This window comes from Rhineura floridana, chromosome 2 (genome assembly GCF_030035675.1).
Source record: "Rhineura floridana isolate rRhiFlo1 chromosome 2, rRhiFlo1.hap2, whole genome shotgun sequence".
In the NCBI taxonomy this organism is placed as follows: domain Eukaryota; kingdom Metazoa; phylum Chordata; class Lepidosauria; order Squamata; family Rhineuridae; genus Rhineura; species Rhineura floridana.
The window spans coordinates 226,997,961-227,018,722 of record NC_084481.1 but is presented as its reverse complement, the minus strand read 5'-3'; the positions used below and the strand labels follow the sequence as shown (position 1 = coordinate 227,018,722).

General features: G+C 45.6%; 1 protein-coding gene across 8 annotated transcripts in view; it reads left to right on the top strand.

The window, feature by feature from the left end:
• MNAT1 (MNAT1 component of CDK activating kinase) overlaps positions 1-20,762 on the top strand; it is a 207,814-nt gene that overhangs the window by 40,882 nt on the left and 146,170 nt on the right. For all 8 annotated transcript variants that reach the window (XM_061612414.1, XM_061612409.1, XM_061612415.1 and 5 more), the window contains exons 2-3: positions 10,968-11,120; positions 13,389-13,462. In XM_061612414.1, coding sequence (XP_061468398.1) covers positions 10,968-11,120; positions 13,389-13,462 — 227 coding nt within the window. The remainder of the gene's footprint in view (positions 1-10,967; positions 11,121-13,388; positions 13,463-20,762) is intronic.

Below are 20,762 nucleotides of genomic sequence, written 5' to 3'. Positions count from 1 at the left end.
TGTGCTCGTAGAACCCAGCACAAGGAATCCTGCTAGTGCAATGGGGACTCCTCACCCTGCAAATCTGCTCCGGTGGGTCAGAACAAATCCCAGAACAGCATGCAGGGAGAATAGAGTGGAAATCATTCTGTCGGACAAGCAGAAACAATTTTAGTGCCTTGAATACAAACCTTTGGCTACAGCTTGTGGTTTGTTTGGAGCCAGACAAACTACGAGCCTGGGTTCTCTCACAACGCTAAGCCAAATCATGGCTTTGTGTAGCACAAAGCTACAGGACCTGGTGGAGGGGTGAAGTGGTTGTGATTTTCACTCTGTGTACATGCATGCTTACCCGTTCATGTTAAGCCATAGTTTAGCTTAGTGTTATGTGCGAACCAGGTCTTTTTTTCAGCCACCTGATTTAAGGTAGGGAGGAAGCCTTTTAGTTATTGCTGTTAGGGTTTTGGGAGTCAGAAACCCTTGCCAATCTACTGCAAATTACCCAGACATCTACCAGTAAATCCCAATGTACTTTCTGCCCACCCCTGAGTTAAGACACAAAATTGTGATAGCTCTTCTACCTATGGTATAAATAGATATATTTATTATTATTATTATTATTTATTAAATTTATATCCCGCCCTTCCTCTCAGTAGTAGCCCAGGGCAGCCAACAAAAACACATCATAAAAACAGATGCTAAAAACATATTAAAACAAAAAATCTTTTTTTAAAAAAGCTTTAAAACATCTTAAAAAGCAAGACATATTCTGTAATATAATACAAGGAGAGTCAACTTTGAGGTTACGGCCACAACCGCACTATGCATCTAAAGCACTAAGATACCCATTTAACAGTCATGGTTTCCCCTAAAGAATCCTGGGAACTGTAGTTTGTTAAGCTGCTGAGAGTTGTTAGGAGACCCCTGTTCCCCGACAGAGCTACAATTTCCAGTGTGGCTTAACAATCAATCCCTCTTTTCAGGGAACTCTGGGAATTATAGCTCTGTGGGGGGGAGAGGGGTCTTAAACAGCTTTCACCACTCTTAACGAACTACAGTTCCCACAATTCTTTGGGCAAAGCCATGACTGTTTAAAGTGGTATGATGCTGCTTTAAATGTATGGTATAGGTGTGGTCTATAAAGAACAAGAGACAGTCGTAGATACCTGCTGAAAATTCCCCTGAGGAAGGCAGGCAAAATACATTAGGAATAACTTATAGCATTATAATTGCATCGTAGTGGCCTTGTTCTTTGTTTTCCTATTTCTAACAATTCTGCCCTTCCTCAAGGGAGCTCAGGGTAGTGAGGATGGTTCTCCTGCCTTTTATCCTTGCGATAACCCTGTGATATAGGCTACATTTTGCAAGATTTTGACTAGCTCATGATCGCCCACTGAGCTTCATGGCTGAGTGGGGATTTGAACCTGAAGTCCAAAGCATCCTGCTGCATTGTGACCCCCTTCTCCCTCCCCAGCCTGTGGTATGTCTGTGTCACAAATGACTAACTGAGTGGGTAGTAAACACTTGTGTGGGCTAGTCATTTTTGTGTACACTTGCGCGCCTGTATTCGTGTGTGAATGCTGGCCTTCTCATCTTCCCAGCAAGGACGCACAGCTGCCTGCTTTTAAAAGTGGTCTCTGGAATGCTTTACCAGCTGGGCTCTGGCAGGCCCTATCACTTCAGAAGTTTAGGAAAACCTAAAGACCCTTTTGTTTTTCGGCCTGCTTTTTCTTATGCAGTGTTCTGCTGATTGGTTTTTGTTGTAGTTATGTACTTTTGGCGGGGGGAGGACAGGTTGGTAATTCGTTTTACTTCTAACAGCTTTTAATGTTTTTATTGTAGTGGTGTACTGTATTTTAATTGTATGCTGCCTTGAGAGGTTCCCCCCCCTTTATCCCCTTAAAGCTGCCATAACAAAAAAATTAAAAAAGAATGTTCCTCAAGTATGCCTCCCCCCCCCATCACTGCCTGCTTGCCTGTGGGGTGAAGGGCACCTGTTGGATGTTATCCTGCTTCAGAGTGCTGCAGGCATAGAACCCCCTGCTCTTTCTGGAATAATGTCACTTGACCAAAAGAAGGAAGACTACACCTGTTGCAGTCATTTCCTATTGTTCAGTGAGGGCCCTATTTATATCCTTGGTGTGCTGGAGAGGGGAAATGGAGGGGGAGAGAGATCCAGTTGTAACATGCATGTGCCTGCCTGCCTTTCTCTCTCATATTTCAGGCCTGCAAAATTATTCCTGCATCAAGACTTTTCTCCAGCAGGCAACTGTGCGTTGATGTTGGAACAAACCTACTCTCTCTAGGACCTTTTCTAGATGAGACCAGCTTTGGTTATTGATACTGAACTGGCTGTGGCCAACTGGTTCTCTCTCTCTCTTCCCCCCCCCCCTTCATTTCCCTTTTCAGGCTGGGACAGTTTATCCAACAGTGTCATTGCAGTTATTTGTTCTGGTCTTTAGCGTTGGCATGCACTCTGAGCGAAATGTAACACAGTGTCGCTCCAGTAGCGCTTCATAGCGGCTAAGCAACAGGGAGGGGGAAAAACCACAACTTTTTTTTACTCTTTCATTTAGATTCCACACCCAGAGATATGCTGTCTCTGCAGTGCATCTACCATGTGGGGTGGGGAGGAGAGAACTACTGAAGTGGGGAGGTGAAATATTTCCCATGGCCTTTCTGCACCCAGTCTGTCTGTCTGCCCTGATTTCCCAATACATCTCTGCCAGTGACCTTTTCCTTCACCTCATAAGAACTTAGGAAGCTGCCTTGCACCGAGTCACACCATTGGTCAGTGGTGGCTGTTGCCCATTGGGATTGGTGTAGTGGAAGGCAGGGAACCCAAAAGTAGGTGGAGCCAGAGCCAATGACAGGCCGAGCCAACTAATTCTAGTTTTGTCTCCATCCTCCTCCCTGCTGAGTTCTACAAGAGCAACACTGAGACTGAGGAGGAGGAAGCCGACAGGCAGTGCTGTAGACCGGTTATAACTAAGAAGTGAGTTGGGGTAGTGGCGGAGCTAGCCAGCAATACTAATGGTGGCGTACCGAGAGACTCTTTAAGGCTTTAACAGACGATCATTTATGGCATACGCTGTCCATAAGAACAGTTTCCTGCAGGTGATGCAGGAGGGATCGAGAGAATTCCCCTCAAGATATGATTTTGGTGAGGTATTTATCGATCTCCCTACAACGCTGTCAGAAGGCGGCGGCCCTGGCAAGATGGCGTCTGGTGGCTCCAAAGCCCCTAAAAGCAGGAAACTGACAAGCGCCTCTGACAGCTCAACTGAAAAAGACGAGAATGTCATGAAAGTCAGGCAAGCGCTCCAAGCAGACTGGGCGGCCGCTCCTAAATCTTTAGAATCTAAACTTGAATCAGTTATCACTAACATAGCAGAAGTAAGAAGTGAGGTGGTCAGGGGAGCGAGGGCTTGTCAAGGGCAGATTGAGGTTGGTGGGGCAGTGTCCCATTTGCCCTAATGTACCAGCTTCCACTGCCGTGGATCCATCTAGCTTTGTGGCTGTATTCAGATGACACGCTAAGCCAAGCCACAGCTCAGCAAGAGCATGCTGGCTTCTGAGGAGGAGCTTATAGTCACTTTGCTCCTCCCTGGGCTTTTTAGGTCAGCGAGGTGTGTCAGCTAAGCCAAGTTTTTGCTTAGCGCAGGGGTGGGGAACTTTTTTGGCCCAACAGGGCCAGATCAATATCCCTCCATCCCCCACCCCGCAGGCCAACTATGACATGTGAGTGGCACCATGACACCATATGACTGACATCCGGTGCTTGAGAGATGGGTGATCCCACACACCTGCCAAAGTTGGCCAAGAGGGTGTGGGGAGAGAGCAACCAAGCAGGATTGAACTCTCCAGTTTCAATCCTGCTTTCTGCAAGAGGGAGCTTGCTCGTATACCTGAACCAAGCTGGATGGTATTGGGTATGGGGCAGGTGGGCGTGGCCTGGGCAACATGGCCTGGAGGCTCCCCATCTCTGGCCTAGCAGGTCACCTGAGCCCAGGATTGGGGTTAATGTCTCACTTCCTTAACCATGATCTGTAGCTAAGGTTTGTCTTACAGTTGGTTGTTCGTTTATTTCTGTTTATGAATCGCTTCTCATAAAATATCTCAAACCAATTTTACAATAAAAACATCAGCAAAAAACCCAACAACTATTGCACAACAGCATTTATAAAAACAATGACAACAATATGAAAACACTTGCATATGTAAACCCAACTTCATGTGTGAAACCGGTTACAGATTGTGGTAAAGTAGGAGGGACCTTGTGAGAGCAAGTGTGGCATAGCGGTTAAGGTGTTGGCGGCAACCTGGGAGACCAGGGTTGGAATCCCCACATAGCCATGAAGCTCACTGGGTGACCTTGGGCCAGTCACTGCCTCTCAGCCTCATGAAAACCCTATTCATGGGGTCGCCATAAGTCGGAATCGACTTGAAGGCAGTACATTTACATTTTAGGAGGGACCTTTACTATGATCCCAGACCTGAATTTTTTGCATCTGTCTTCACAGTGGAAGATATAGGGGAGATCCCTGAACCTGAACTAACATTTGCAGGAAGGGATTCTGAGGAACTGAGACAAATAGTGGTAACAAGAGAGGAAGTTCTAGGCTTAATGGACAATTTAAAAACCGACAAATCACCGGGCCTGGATGGCATCCACCCGAGAGTTCTCAAAGAACTCCAATGTGAAATTGCTGATCTGCTAATTAAAATATGTAACTTGTCCCTCAGGTCCTCCTCCGTGGCTGAAGAGTGGAAAGTGGCAAATGTAACGCCAATCTTCAAAAAGGGATCCAGGGGGGATCCCGGAAATTACAGGCCAGTTAGCTTAACTTCTGTCCCTGGAAAACTGGTAGAAAGTATTATTAAAGCTAGATTAACCAAGCACATAAAAGAACAAGCCTTGCTGAAGCAGAGCCAGCATGGCTTCTGCAAGGGAAAGTCCTGTCTCAGTAACCTATTAGAATTCTTTGAGAGTGTCAACAAGCATATAGATAGAGGTGATCCAGTGGACATAGCGTACGTAGACTTTCAAAAAGTGTTTGACAAGGTACCTCACCAAAGACTTCTGAGGAAGCTTAGAAGTCATGGAATAAGAGGAGAGGTCCTCTTGTGGATAAGGAATTGGTTAAGAAGCAGAAAACAGAGAGTGGGAATAAATGGACAGTTCTCCCAATGGAGGGCTGTAGAAAGTGGAGTCCCTCAAGAATCGGTATTGGGACCTGTACTTTTCAACTTCTTCATTAATGACCTAGAATTAGGAGTGAGCAGTGAAGTGGCCAAGTTTGCTGACGATACTAAATTGTTCAGGGTTGTTAAAACAAAAAGGGATTGCGAAGAGCTCCAAAAAGACCTCTCCAAACTGAGTGAATGGGCGGAAAAATGGCAAATGCAATTCAATATAAACAAGTGTAAAATTATGCATATTGGAGCAAAAAATCTGAATTTCACATATACGCTCATGGGGTCTGAACTGGCGGTGACCGACCAGGAGAGAGACCTCGGGGTTGTAGTGGACAGCACGATGAAAATGTCGACCCAGTGTGCGGCAGCTGTGAAAAAGGCAAATTCCATGCTAGGGATAATTAGGAAAGGTATTGAAAATAAAACAGCCGATATCATAATGCCGTTGTATAAATCTATGGTGCGGCCGCATTTGGAATACTGTGTACAGTTCTGGTCTCCTCATCTCAAAAAGGATATTATAGAGTTGGAAAAGGTTCGGAAGAGGGCAGCCAGAATGATCAAGGGGATGGAGCGACTCCCTTACGAGGAAAGGTTGCAGCATTTGGGGCTTTTTAGTTTAGAGAAAAGGCGGGTCAGAGGAGACATGATAGAAGTGTATCAAATTATGCATGGCATTGAGAAAGTGGATAGAGAAAAGTTCTTCTCCCTCTCTCATAATACTAGAACTCGTGGACATTCAAAGAAGCTGAATGTTGGAAGATTCAGGACAGACAAAAGGAAGTACTTCTTTACTCAGCGCATAGTTAAACTATGGAATTTGCTCCCACAAGATGCAGTAATGGCCACCAGCTTGGATGGCTTTAAAAGAAGATTAGACAAATTCATGGAGGACAGGGCTATCAATGGCTACTAGCCGTGATGGCTGTGCTGTGCCACCCTAGTCAGAGGCAGCATGCTTCTGAAAACCAGTTGCCGGAAGCCTCAGGAGGGGAGAGTGTTCTTGCACTCGGGTCCTGCTTGCGGGCTTCCCCCAGGCACCTGGTTGGCCACTGTGAGAACAGGGTGCTGGACTAGATGGGCCACTGGCCTGATCCAGCAGGCTCTTCATACGTTCTTATGGCCTTAGCACGGCTGACCTATTAAGCCCGGGGAGAAGCATGGTGGGTGTGAGCTTCTCCTTCGGTTCCACTCAGCACATTTGCGTGGCCGCGGTAAGTCATACTCTGGGCGAGTATTATCTACACTGACTGGCGGTGACTTAGGCAGGGAATCTCTCCCAGCCCTACCTGGAGATACCAGGGATTGAATCCGGGACTGTCTGTATGCAGGGCAGATGTCCTACCACTGACCGACGGCTCTTCCTTCATGGGTCTCCTGTTCTGTTAAATGACTTTGCCCGTTCTCCCTCTTCTGCCAGGAACATTCTCCTTGAGCTCTTTATGTGATTCTGCCACTTCTTCTTCTTCCTCATCAAAACCCACCCTTTCCATTTTTATTTTTATTATTCTTAAAATAAAATATTCGTAAGAGACTAATTATGCATCTACCCAAGAGGATTCCATGTCTTGACAGAGAAAAATGCCAGTATAATTGCACATATGCAAATAGATCGCAAGACCTGCTGCTAAATGAGTCCTTCAGTTCACTTGTAAAAGGAGAACTTGAATTACTTATTGTATGTATTTCATTTCATAACATTGTAAGACCATATCGTGTCTTTTGAGAGTAGTAAGGTCTTATTTCATCATTCAATACAAGTAAACCATTTTATCATAAACTTGTCTTGTCATTGCTTCTCTTTTCTTCTGAAACCCATCCTTTCTATGAAGCCTTTGGGTTTGGGCGGGCAAGTGTCCTATTTTATGGAGACTTGTCCTCTAATTGGAGAACTGTCAGTCTTCTATCTGAACAAGTCCTCTAGTTGAGGAGGGCCATCTGGTTCAAGGTCCCATCTGTTAAAGCAGTATCATGCCATTTTTAAACAGTCATGGTGTCCTCCAAAGAATCCTGAGGACAGTACAGTAATACCTCAGTTAACAAATTATCCAGGAAATAAGCTCTTTTTAACAAAGTCTTTTTTGGGTGTGGGGGATTTGTGTGGGGGTGCACACTCTGACATAAAATGTGGTCCTTGTGTACTGGATTTTGGCTGCTGCAGGCAGCTGTCTCACATGTGGCTGGAATGGCGCTCCTTGCCTCTGCTGTAAATAGTGCTTTGGGTGCCCTGGAAGCACTGTTTACTGCAGATGCATCTGCTCGAGTGTAGGGGAGGATGGCACAGAGAGAGAGAGAGAGAGAGAGAGAGAGAGAGAGAGAGAACAAGCACAGGGTGGTGGGTGCCCCTTGCCTGCCTGCTTCAGTGTACGGAGAGGAGAATTGTGCTCAAAGCTTTAGGTTGCTATAGCAAGATGCTACATGACCAAAGTAAAAAGGCGAAGAAGGCATCGCTGGATGCATATTGGAAGAAGCCTTCAAGTTGTCTGTATGCAAGGCTTTCTTGACTTGTTTCATTTCAGACATGTATACTGTTAGTTCTGAATAAAAAGTTTGCTGAAACAGGTTAATCTGCTCTTCTTTTTTGAGGCGTAGGAATCTATCCCTATTCTTTCCATGTTGTTCCTACCTCTGGTACCAAAGTTTCTGTTAAAGAAGAAATGTCCAGGAATGCATGTACTTTGTTACGTGAGATATTACAGTAGTTTGTTAAGGGTGCTGAGAGTGGTTAGGATATTCCTCTTCGCCTTACAGAGCTACAAATTCCACTGTTCCCTGGGAAGAGGAATTGATTGTTGAATTGTAGCTCTGTGAGGGGAATAGGGGTTTCCTAGCAGCTCTCAGCACGCATCTGTTTTTATTGTTATGACAATAACTGGGGTGAGAGTGGAGGGAGGTGATTTATTTCCTGTCTCTATTCCCACATTAAATAACATTTCAGTGTAAGAATGCAAGAAGGGCCCCATCTAGGCCAGTATCCTGCCTTGCATAGTGGCCAACCAGAAACCTCTGGCCCTGTTGATAACATCTCTCATGTGCATGTGTAGAGGTTTGCTGATTTAGCTACTCAAGGAGCAGCACTTAAAAAAAAGGAGTTCATTATTAGGAGGGTTGGGGAATCTGTCTGGCTCCGCAGGCCAGACCCTTATTTATTTATTTATTCAATTTGTATCCCGCCCTTCCTCCCAGTGGGAACACAGGGCGGCAAACAAAGCACTAAAACACTTTAAAACATCATAAAAACAGATCTCAAAATACATTAAAACAAAACAGCATTAAAAACATTTAAAAAAAAAGCTTTAAAAAAGGGTTAAAAACATTATTAAAAAACATATGAAGCAATTCTGACACAGACGCAGACTGGGATAGCTCTCAACTTAAAAGGCCTGTTGAAAGAGGAAAGTCTTCAAAAGGCGCCGAAAAGATAGCAGAGATGGCGCCTGCCTAATATTCAAAGGGAGGGAATTTCACAGGGTAGGTGCTGCCACACTAAAGGTCCGTTTCCTATATCGAGCAGAATGAACCTCCTGATAAGATGGTATCTGCAGGAGGCCCTCACCTGCAGAGCACAATGATTGACTGGGTGTATAAGGGGTAAGACGGTCTTTCAGGTATCCTGCTCCCGAGCTGTATAGGGCTTTGTACGCTAAAACTAGAACCTTGAACCTGGTCCGGTAGCAAATGGGCAACCAGTGCAATTCTTTCAGCAGTGGGGTGACATGTTGGCGATACCCTGCTCCAGTGAGCAGTCTCGCCGCTGCATTTTGCACCAGCTGCAGCTTCCAGACCAACCTCAAGGGCAGCCCCACATAGAGCGCATTACACATAGACCCTTACTGAAGCCTAGCCTTGCGGGCCAAATCTGACTGGTGGGTGAAATCACCTGATGTCGCAGTGAGCCTGCATGGTGCCTTAAAGTACCTGAGGCTTCAGCTCATGGGCGGTAGAGGCAAAGCCAACTTTCTCTTGCCGATGCACAGTGGGGAGCTCACTTCAAGGCTCCCCATTGTGCATAGGCAGCCACATCTCTACGAGCCCCACACCTGACACCATATATGACGTGGGGCAGGTAGGCATAGTTTGGGGAAAACAGCCCTATGGGCTATATTTGAACGCTTATGATGATATCTATACCTGACTTTCCTTGCTCCAGCTTCTAGATCTCACTGAATGTCTACTGGAACCACACATCTCATGCCACCCTCTCTCCCTCCTTTTTATTTCCCCAACTGAAATTTAGCAGTTGTTAGTAAATTTGTGCAAATCTGCTTGGTTTTCATATGTCTGTTCTAAGCCATGTGTGTAGAGTTCCTTTGCAAAATGTGGGTTTTCCGACCTGGACAGTGGTGGTTGCTGATTTAGTTGATTGCATGTACTCAGGCCATTACCATGTATTTCGAGAAGTTTTTCTTCCTTCTGAAATCCTGTCTAACTAGCTTGTTATGACCTCCTTCTAAAACTAGCCGTTGCTGTTCATTTCTTAACCTTGTAGATCATGGGTCCAAGAGCATTTTATATATGTTGGGGCAGCCTTTATAAAAACAGCTGTTTTGACTGCCTGTCTGGAGTGAGTAGCAGGCCCTTAAGGGAGAGGAGCTGGCTAGATCCATCACTCCAGTTGTCCGTTGATGGAGCACAGTGACACGATCAGCAGACTGTGTGGCCCTTGGTTTGTTACTTTAGACTGCACATCCTGGAATGCTCCCCCCTTATTTATCTAATTAATTTCACTATATTTGTATCCCGCTTTTCCCTAAAGTATATTCACAGTGGCTAGCAAAAGTTAAAGCAATCCATCAAAAGGCAACATTAATAAATATTGCAGTGACACATAAAATATAGTTGAAAAGCCAGAAACCTCCTGTTGCAACAGTATCAGCAAAAATTGTCTTAGCTGCTAGGCGCCTAGTAGATCTCCTCAGGAAGGGCATTACCCCAGATAGAACCCCTCTTATGTACTTACCTTATACCTTTGATGACCCAGGATGCTGAAAAAGGCCTCTGATGTTATAGGCATGTTCATATGGTAGAAGGCGGATGTTAAGGTATCCTGATCCTATGCCATTAAGGGCTTGAAAGGTCCTGCTTGTGGGCTTCCTATTGGCATCTGATTGGCCACTGTGAGAACAGGATGCCGGACTAGATGGGCCACTGGCCTGGTCCAGCAGGCTCTTATGTACTTATTTCCATAAATGCCAGAACTGGGGTTCCTTTTAGTTCCAAAAGCACATCTGAAAATACAATGATTTGTAAAATCCAAAAATGGAACATGAAATATATAAAAATAACAAGCAGCAGAGTAATTACAATAAGAATAATTTTTATCGTAATTTATAACAGACACCAGAATTCTGAATGGAAATAAATGGGGAGCCAAGAAGAATGGTACAAGATTGGATTTATGTAATCTGATTTCTTGAGCCCCAGTCGAAACTCTGGGAGTTGCATTTTGGATCAGTTGAATTTCCAGGATGTCTTAAAGGACAGGCCCAGACAGAAAGCATTACAGTAATCTAACCTGGAAATAACTAAGGCATGACTGACTGCAGACAGGTGTGACTTTTCAAAGAAAAGCTATAGCTGATGTTGCCTCAATGACATGTTGCAGAATACCCCCCCCCAAAATCATTCTGGAGAGGCCCTATCAAGCAGGACAGGAGCACAGGGTTACCCCCCCCCCAAACTAAATAAAAATGGTGAGACTGAGGCGGCCTGCTTGGTTTCTTTCTTTTTTTTTGTCCTCCTTTCTTTAAAGCATCAGTTTTTGCATTCAGATGGTTTCTCTCTTTCAGCTGTGAAAGCTGTGTGGAGCTGCTGTTTGTCCGAGGGGCTGGGAACTGCCAAGAGTGTGACACCCCTCTGCGGAAGAGCAACTTCAGAGTGCAGCTCTTTGAGGACCCAGCTGTTGACAAGGAGGTGGAAATCCGAAAGAAAGTGTTGAAAATGTGAGTGTCAGAAAGCTCCAAATAAGGGAGGCTGCCTCTGTTGTTTCGAGGACAATTCCACTTTGGTTGTGTGTGTGGGAGAGGGTCTGTTTATATTGCATGCAAAACGTTTATTATTTTTGATCTTCAAATATACAAATTCAATGTAAGAAAGCATCTTTTTGTGGATCTTTTTGTAGTTCAGCCTTTCAAGGAGCTGTCTAAGCTTCAGCATCTTTGACAGTTCCTTGAGTTCAGACTAAAACCTGGAACAGATTCCACTGCTCCACTGACATGGAGCCACTAGGCGCCACTGTATTAAGTAACTGTCCTTTCTTTCCTTTGGTTTATAAATGCATGCTGTTGGATAGGTTACCTGACCCCTTGGGATTTGATGTACCTTTCAGTGTGCCACCTGCCCTTCGTATGTGAATGCGAGGAAATGCTTCGGCATTGCTTTCTCGTTCAGCCTTCTCCAACCCAGTGCCCACCAGATGTTTTGGACTACAGGTCCCATCATTCATGAACATTGGCCAGGCTGCCAGGGTCTGATGGGAGCTGGAGTGCAACAACCTAGAGATCTTGCCCATCATATTAGAATTGTTTTGAAGATGTTTTAAAGATGTTTTTATTGTTTTATCACTTCTGGCTTGCCACCTGGAGCTCCTTTGGGAGGAAGGGCAGGATATAAATTTGATAAATAAATACCTGACGGACACCAGTTTGGAAAGATCGCCCTAAATCATAAGAGCATGATCAGGCCAATGGCCCATCTAGTCCAGCATCTGGTTCTCACAGTGGCCAACCAGCACTCTCCCCTCCTGCGGTTTCAAGCAACTGGCATTTGGAAGCATATTGCCTCCAACTATCATTTGCCCTACCATACCAAGCTTAAGTGCATGCTGCTGAAACAACTGTGCGTTGCTTCCCTGTTTACTTCTGCCACCACCCTCACCTTTTCTGTTGTTTCTTGTATCAAATTTTGGATTGTAAGCTCCTCCAGGCAGAGACCTATTGTTTTTTTACTTTTGTAAAGTGCCATGCACACTGATGGTGCCATGTACGATCACCAGATATTCTCGTCATTCTTCCTGCGCAACTGTTATTGGCCTGGTTCACACATCACATTAAACCACAGTTAAGCTGAGCTATGGTTTAATGGGAACAAGTAGCATGCTGGTGCTGCTGAAATATTGGGCACTTCACCCCTCCCCTGCGTCTGCTGCTGTCGGGGTGATGAGAAACAAGCCATGGTCTGGCTTGTTGTGTCATCTGAGCTCAGGCTTATGGTTTGTTTGTCTCCAAACAAACCATGTGCAGGAGCCAAGCTTTGTTGTTGGATTACTGCTTGTGGCTTGTTTGGGGAAAACAAATGTGGGTTTGGATGACATAAGGAGCCATGGTCTGGCTTGTTTCTCAGCAGTGTGACTTCAAGGAAGGAGTGAAGCGCCCATGACATTAGCAGCATGATCAGCACGCTTCTCATTCACACTAAACTGTATTTTATTTTAACTGTGGCTTAATGTGACATATGAACCAGGCTGGTGCCTGGAACTAGCCAAGAAAGAGTTATCAGAAGCAACCTACTTGGGGGTGAGAAATGGAGCAAGTAATACAATAGCGTTCCAAGGACTTTTCTGTGCTTGGAATAAGGTGAGTGATGTACCTAAATCAAATCGCAGCCATCTCAGGGGTGATCTTAGTATCTCAGTCCTTGCTATCCCAGGTTGTCTTTTGGGAAAACATTGGCTTCTAAACTGGCGGTGTTCTACTTCCATTTTCAGAAGCAACGTGCCTCTGAATACCAGTTGCTGGGAACTGCAAGTGGGCAGACTGCTGTTGTGCTCAGGCCCCGCTTGCAGGCTTCCCATTGGAGCATCTGGCTGGCCACTGCGAGGACAGGATGCTAGACCAGATGGGCCACCGGCCTGACCCAGCAGGGCTCTTCTTATATTCTTTAATTCCTCAAGAGCTCAGTTTAAATGCACTCTGGGTGCTTGGTCCCTCAGGAAGACTGGTGCAGCATCAGGTGTTAGCATTTTGGCATCATCAGGGAAGGGCCGTAGCTCAGTGGCAGAGTATCTGCTTTGCATGCAGAAGGTCCCAGGTTCAAGCCCCCGCAGCTCCAGGTAGGGCTGGGAGAGACCTCTGCCTGAAACCCTAGAGAGCTGCTGCCAGTTGGTGTAGACAGTGTGAGCCCGATGGACCAGTGGGTCTGACTCAGTAGAAGGCAGCTTCCTATGTTCCTATGCAACTAAACTGTTTCTTTTATTTCCTCTTCTCCCAAAGATACAATAAAAGGGAGGATGACTTTCCCAGCTCAACAGAATATAATGATTTCCTGGAAGAAGTTGAAGAAATTGGTAAGACCTCATGTTTGCATATTTGATGCATTGCCCGCTTTCATCTCCTGCAGGCCTCGCACCACGCTAAAGCGAAATCTCTTTCAACTGGCCTTTATCACGGTACCCAATGGTTACCTGATTACTTTCTCCTTGTGTTTTTAATCGGGAGCTCTTCAGTTGGAGTGGTGCATCTAGGTAATAAATGCCTCTTGCTGTCAAGGTTGGGGAGTGGGTGGGAAATGCACACGGCAAATGCGGCTGAAAAACGAAATGCTTTCTAAAGACTTCGGGGGGGTGCTGCAAAAGGGGAGGGGAAGATCAAATAAAAAAAGAAAGTGGGGGCTTTATTTGCTGTGACAGAAGCCATATGGCCCCCTTTTTCATCCTCTCACGCCTTCAAGTACAGTAGCTGGGAGTGCTTTGAAGCATTTGACCTTGCATACCATTTTGGCAACGTTTTTATGGTGCTAATGCAGAGGGAGGCAGGGTTAACAGCAGGCCTGGGAGTCTCAGTCTCTCTCTCTCTCTCTCTCTTGTTGGAGTTTAGGTCTACAGATGCCATTGCCTGAGGGCTTTAGCTTTTGTGGGGGCTCATAATTTTTTAGGGGTGGGGGAATGGCAGATGAGTTGACATGCTGGGGAGAGAGGAGAATTCTATAAAACAGCCATAGAGAGTTGCTGGGCAGAATATTTGGCTGAGGAGAGTCCTAGGCACATGAGGCGAAGAGTTGGCTCCAGTATCTTAATGAGAGAGGGGATGATGAGCAAGAAATGGAATCTCCCTTGCACAGGAGAACAAAAAATGAGAGTAGGCAGGTGATGTTCTGTCCATGCAAGGATTTCTGCTTGTGGAATGGAACTTTTCCCCCGAAACCCGCTAAATCTGTTCTAGGGATTCTTCCAACCCTCTGGAGCAGATTTGGGGAGAAAATGGGGTACACATGGGGGAAGAGAATGGGGCAGTCCCATTGCGCAAGAGGAAATCCTTGCAGTACCAGGATTGTTAGTTGAATACTGCCCAATGGGTGCTATTCAGTGTTAGTCCTACTCAGAGTAGACCCATTGAAGTTCATCATCATTTTATTTGTATGGCACCTCTCCACAAAAAATTGTACAGCAAGATGAACAGAAATACCTCTCAAAAACAATTGCAGAAACAATTTCCTAATACAAAAAATAATAAACAGTAACATAACAAATATAACAGCAAGCAAAAACAACTTTTCAAAGTTATGAACATACAGGCGGGCCCCGCTTATACGGCAGGTTCCGTTTTGGACTGCCGCCGAAAAGCGGAACCCATTGAAGATAATGGTGTGCGTTGCGCGAAAATGATGCGAAAATGGCGTGCAACGAGCAAAAACGTATGTAAAAGCAGAACAAGGGCCTTAAAGTGGGGACTTTCCCTAATTGAAAGCCGCCGCATTAGCGGAACGCCGAAAGGCGAAGCGCTGTAAAGCGGGGCCCGCCTGTAATAAAATAATTTTTTATTTAAGTTTTACTGAAGTTAATGCACACGACTAACTTATGTTCATTAATTTCAGTGGGTCTATTCTGTATTAATTTATATAGAACCATCTGTGTCCATGGTGCTTTGCAAAGAGGTCCCTGTCCCCAGGGGCTTACAGTTGAGGATATTTCGACTGAGGTAATAGGAACATAGGAAATTGCCTTATACTGAATCACACCCTTGGTGCATCTAGCTTAGCATTGCTGACACTGACTGGCAGCAGCACTTTAGGATTTTGGACAGGGAGTCCCTCCCAGCCCTACCTGGAGATGCTGCAGATTGAACCTGGGACCTTCTGTGTGCAAAGCAGATGCTCTGCCCCTGAGCTGCAGCTCCTGCCCGGGTCCTGCTCTGCCCCTCCCCCTCCCCCACCCCATCTTCTGAGGTTAGACAGGTAGATATGTAGGACGGGACCTTTTTAGCCATTGCTTTTTTAAAAATTATTTGCAGATTTAATAAAGAAATGATCCTGAGTCCCCCCCCCCCGAGAAGTCCATCTCAATCCCTCCCTCTCTGCTTTCTGTCCTGGTGTAAGTGATGTGGGTTTTTTTCTGGAAAATGTTGAATTGGGGTTTTTTTCCTATGCAGATTAGAGTAATGTGTATAAGATCATTTGTGTTGGAAAATCATCAGTTTGCAGTGGAAAACTTTCTGATGCCCTTGAGAGTGAGTTAAGTTAGAATGTTTATTTTACTCGTGTTTTGTAAACTTAGCTAAAAGCTTTGAAATTGCCAAGTATTTCCAAATATTGTATTGGTAATTGGCATCCGCTTTTTTCCCCTTGATTTTTGTTGTTGTTGTGACCCTCTTTGCTTTTCAAGCCAAAAGGATGCAGGATTAAAAAGGTTGTGAAATGAAAATGTCTGCAAGTGATGTAGAGTGCTTTTCATTTAGGAAGAACTCTTAAGTGGCTGAGAATATTTTAGAGTTGTGCCAACCTAGTTTTAAAGTATCCTCCTACTCCATCATTAAAGTAGTCATGGTGACCCAGACAAGTGACCGGGTTGCTAAAAAAATGGTCAAAACAACTGGTAGTTTGGAAGCACCACGGTGTCTGCGTCTGGCCATCATTGGACAAGCGGTTTAGGATTGCTAAACCAATGGTGGCACCGGGCAGGCAGCCAGCAGAGAAGCGAGTACAGGCAGCAACTTGGTTACAAGATGTGTTGCTCGAACTCGGAGCAGCCAAGTTGGATTGGGAAGCTTTATAGCACTCTTGTTCCATCAGCGGCTTTGTACCCCTAACAGTCCTAATTGTTATTTAATTATATTAAATCAGGGATAGCCAACATGGTGTCCTCCAGATGTTCATCATCATCATCATTGTTTACTCCACCTTTCCATAGCAAAGCATGCTTATACAGTTCATTAACAGCTACAAGACATGACAAAATGTAACTAGCTATAAACAGCAGGCCAGTGGAAGCATTCCCTATTCATAAACATACAATAAAATTAAACAATCCATTCATAATTCGGTTTATGGTCTTGTATTTCTATTGCAGGTCTTGCAGGCCTAGCAGCAAGATCATAGCAAGTTGCTGGTCTCACACCTCCCATCAGCTTCAGCCAGCATGACCAGTGGTCAGGAATCATAGAATAGTAGAGCTGGAAGGGGTCTATAAGGCCATCAAGTCCAACCCCCTGCTCAGTGCAGGAATCCAGATCAAAGCATTCCCGACAGATGGCTGTCGAGTGATGGGAGTTGTTGTCCAGCAACATCTGGAGGGCCACAGGGTCCCCACTCCTGTTTTGTAGGACCCCATGAAATCCCATTGTCCCCTTGTGTCACATAACAGTGGGTGAGTCAGTAAGCCGCAGGCACGTCCTTCTGTCTGTCTGCCTCATATGTAGATGGGATTGAAGCCCAGTGGCTCCCTCTTCTGGTGAGGTGGCACAGAGAGTAAGGTTATCTGGGTCTGGGTCCCAAGTCTTTGTCTGGAGCAGCACAGTTCAAGAACATAGGAAGCTGCCTTCTATTGAGTCAGACCATCTAGCTCAGCAGCTGTCCAGGGTTTCAGGCAGGGGACACTCCCAGCTCTGTCTGGAGATGTCGGGGCTTGAACCACGGACCTTCTGCATGCAAAGCAGATGTTCTTCCACTGAGCTACTGAGCTTAGCTGTGGTGTAGTAGCTCAGATACCGTTCTAGCATCTATTTCCTCCCCTCCCTTTACTGAGTGGCTTGGAAAAGTGTTCTTCCTTTCATTTTTATTTCTCCGCAGAAGTTTTGTTTTCTAGTCTGGCTTTTCAGAAAGGGAACTGGTATTCAAAGAGTGCTGAACCTTTCGGGCTTCAAAAACAATGGACTTCTTGTATTATATTTGGACAGATGTCTAAGGGCAGGCCAATACGTCAGCCAGCCAATAAGAGATGGGCAAGGAGATAAAGAATGCCTAGACACTTGTCTACTCTTTTCCTTTCTTGCTTTCCCAGCCCCTACGGGCAGGTTCTGTTTGGAAACGGGCATTGTGCTCCAGACAACTTGAAATCTTTGCAAAACGGCCGCCCACTCGTATCAGCATAAGAAGAGCCCTGCTGGATCAGACTGAAGGCTCATAGAATCATAGAATAGTAGAGTTGGAAGGGGCCTATAAGGCCATCAAGTCCACCCCCCTGCTCAATGCAGGAATCCAAATCAAAGCATTCCCGACAGATGGCTGTCCAGCTGCCTCTTGAACGCCTCCAGTGTCGGAGAGCCCACTACCTCTCTAGGTAATTGATTCCATTGTCATACGGCTCTAACAGTTAGGAAGTTTTTCCTGATGTCCAGTCAAAATCTGGCTTCCTGCAACTTGAGCCCATTATTCTGTGTCCTGCACTCTGGGATGATCGAGAAGAGATCCCGGCCTTCCTCTGTGTGACAACCTTTCATGTACTTGAAGAGTGCTATCATTTAGCCCAGCATCCTGTCCTCAACAGTGGCTAGCCAGCTGAGTTCAGGGCCTGAATGCAATAGCCCTCTCCCGCTCATGAAACCCCAGCAATGGGTATCCAGAGTTTTCTTGTAATATAACAGGACTTGCTTAATTATTTTTATTTTTGGCAGCGCTTCTGCAAATGGGACCAGTTGTAGCTCACCTGTAGAGCACGTGCTTTGCACATGCCAAAGGCCCCAGGTTCATTCCTCGGCACCTTTCGTCTGAAACCCTGGAGAGCCACTGCTGGTCACAGTCATCAGTATTGAGCTAGGTGGGCCAATATAAAGTGACTCGGTATAATTTCTTTGTTTATTTATTGCATTTATATACCGCCCCATACCTGAAGCTCTCTGGGCAGTTTACAACAATTAAAGCATTTTCCTATGTCCCTGTGCTGTGTAACAGCTTGGCATCTCCAGGCCGGGTTGGGAGACCCCACTGCCCATCATTGTAGACAGGCAGTACTGAGCTAGGTGAGCCAGTGGTCTCCCAAGTCAGTCTCAGGCAGTTTTTCACATTGCTAAACTAAGCGGGCACAGGTCTGGATGGAAGACCAGGGGGAGCCCCATGTTGGGACGAATTGCATATATAATAAATACGTTTCTAAAAATGCATTGGAAAGGCTAAACTAAAACGTGTGTAACCTTTGGTCTGCTGAATCTATTTGAAGAAAACCTTCTGTGCTCTCTTTTGGAAATAGTTTTTCAAAACGAAAGCAACGCAGCTTGAGGACAAAGGTCCTTTTGATTTCCTGTGTTTGCATTGTAACTGGTGTTGGGACTGAAGTGCGTAGCAGGTCTTGAAGTGACCGGAGGGATGCTGCGCAGAGATCACCCAGTTTGCTCTGGCCAAAGGGTGGAATTGCAGGGATGTTCCCTTGAATCGACAGGCCAGTGTGGGTCAGGCGGTACTCCTCGACACCTGTACTCTTCTATTTGTGGTTATTTCTGTTTGTATTTTTTAACGCAGTAAACCGCCGACTTTGGAATAATCTGGAGTCAGTTTTGATGAAGGGTGGTATTTAAATGTTTTAAACAAAAATAAAAGATTGATTCTGAGTCAGCTTGGCTGGGTTACTTGTCTTGAGTAACCAGATTCTTGCCGGCTTGAGAGAATTTTTGTCTTCTGTGCATTTGTACCAGGAGCGGGCGGCCTTTTTCAGACCGAGGGCCGCATTCCCTTATGAACAATCGTCGGGGGCCACATGGGTCCAGAGGCAAACAGTAGCTGGAACCACAAATGGGACTCTTACCTTTGTTCAGTTGGATACATTCTAGCCATGCATACCAGGTGATTCCAGCCACGGCCCTTTCCATCTTCCACCCAGGCAAGGAAGGAGTAACAATCCCAGTTCTAGGCAAAGGCATGTTGAGGATGGTGTGGAACAGAGTTGTTGAGGGGCAGTGGAGGCTGGTGGCTCTGGTGTCAGTGGGGCTACTGAATCTGCTCCAGTCTTTAGTTCCAGCTTTCAAGGATTTATTTATTATTTATTTATTATCTTTATTTATTCCCCGCCCTTTTTCCAAGTGGAACTCAAGGCGGCTTACAACAAACATAAATACATATGATTAAAACATTCAAAATTCTACATTAAAATAAGATCAAACCATTAGCAAGATTAAAACATTTAACATCCACTTAAAATAAATAAAACACATCAAAATAGTGCAATTAAGCAGTAGACAATGCAGCAACCTTTCAACGAACTCTCCTAACCACCTTTTATTCTAAAAGCCTGTTGGAATAAAAAAGCCTTTGCCTGCCGATGGAAGAACAATAAAGAGGAGGCCATCCTTGCCTCCTTAGGAAGGGAATTCGAAAGCCTAGGGGCAGCCACCGAAAAGGCCCTCTCTCGCATCCCCACCAGTCGTGCTTGTGAGGGCTTTGGGACTGAGAGAAAGGCCTCTCCCAAAGATCTCAGGGCCTGGGCAGGTTCATATGGGGAGATACGGTCTAAGGATTCCCTGCTCCCTGCTGACAACGGAGCCACCGGTCTCTACCGGGGAAGGGGCATGGCCTGGAGAGAGGAGCTGTGGCTGGAGGAGAGTCCTGGGGGGCAGCTGCATTCAGCCTCTGAGCTTGAGGTTCCCCACCCCTGATTTATGCCTTTTTCTCCCTCCCTTCCCCCAACAAAAACTGCATAGAAAGGGAGAGTCTTAAGTGGGTTATCATGACCTGGAGGAAAATGTAAGCCCTTTGTGAAATAGAAGACAGCCCATTTTAAAAACAGTAATCCTATCCTAAAACCAGGGCTGTGGAGTCAGAGTCCTGGAGTCGGGAGCAATTTTGGGTGGAGTTGGAGTCGGTAGAAATGTACCGACTCCGACTCTGACTCCGAAATAAATTTTGATTGACAACTTTTTTAAAATATAAATTCAATATGTCAAAGAAGCTTCCCATGAAGTCAGCTGTTGTTGAGCATTTCTCCATAACTCAAGATGGAAAACATTTTGTGTTTCAGTGTATGACACAGGACCCAGATGAAGACAAATGCTGTGATGCCAAGATCAGCGCATATTCAGACAGCGATAAAAATGCTCCTATGAGAGCTTCCAATTTAAAAAGACATTTACAGGCCTTTCCAGGGCTGTGGAGTCGGAAGCAGTTTTGGGTGGAGTCGGAGTCAGAGTTGGAGTTGGAGTTGGACAGTAGAAAAATAGAGGAGTCGGAGTCGAGGGTTTGGCGTACCAACTCCACAGCCCTGCCTAAAACTGGTACTCTTATTTCCCATTGCGTACATAAACAGCAAGTGTTGTCTGTCTGTTTGCATCAAGTCGCTCTGAAGGCAAGCCCGTGGTGTCCAGCAAGATAATCCTAAGGTCTTCCAAGTCCCCGTACCCCGGCCACTCCATTAGTACTAAGCTGTTGTCTGCCCAGTCTGTCTCTGA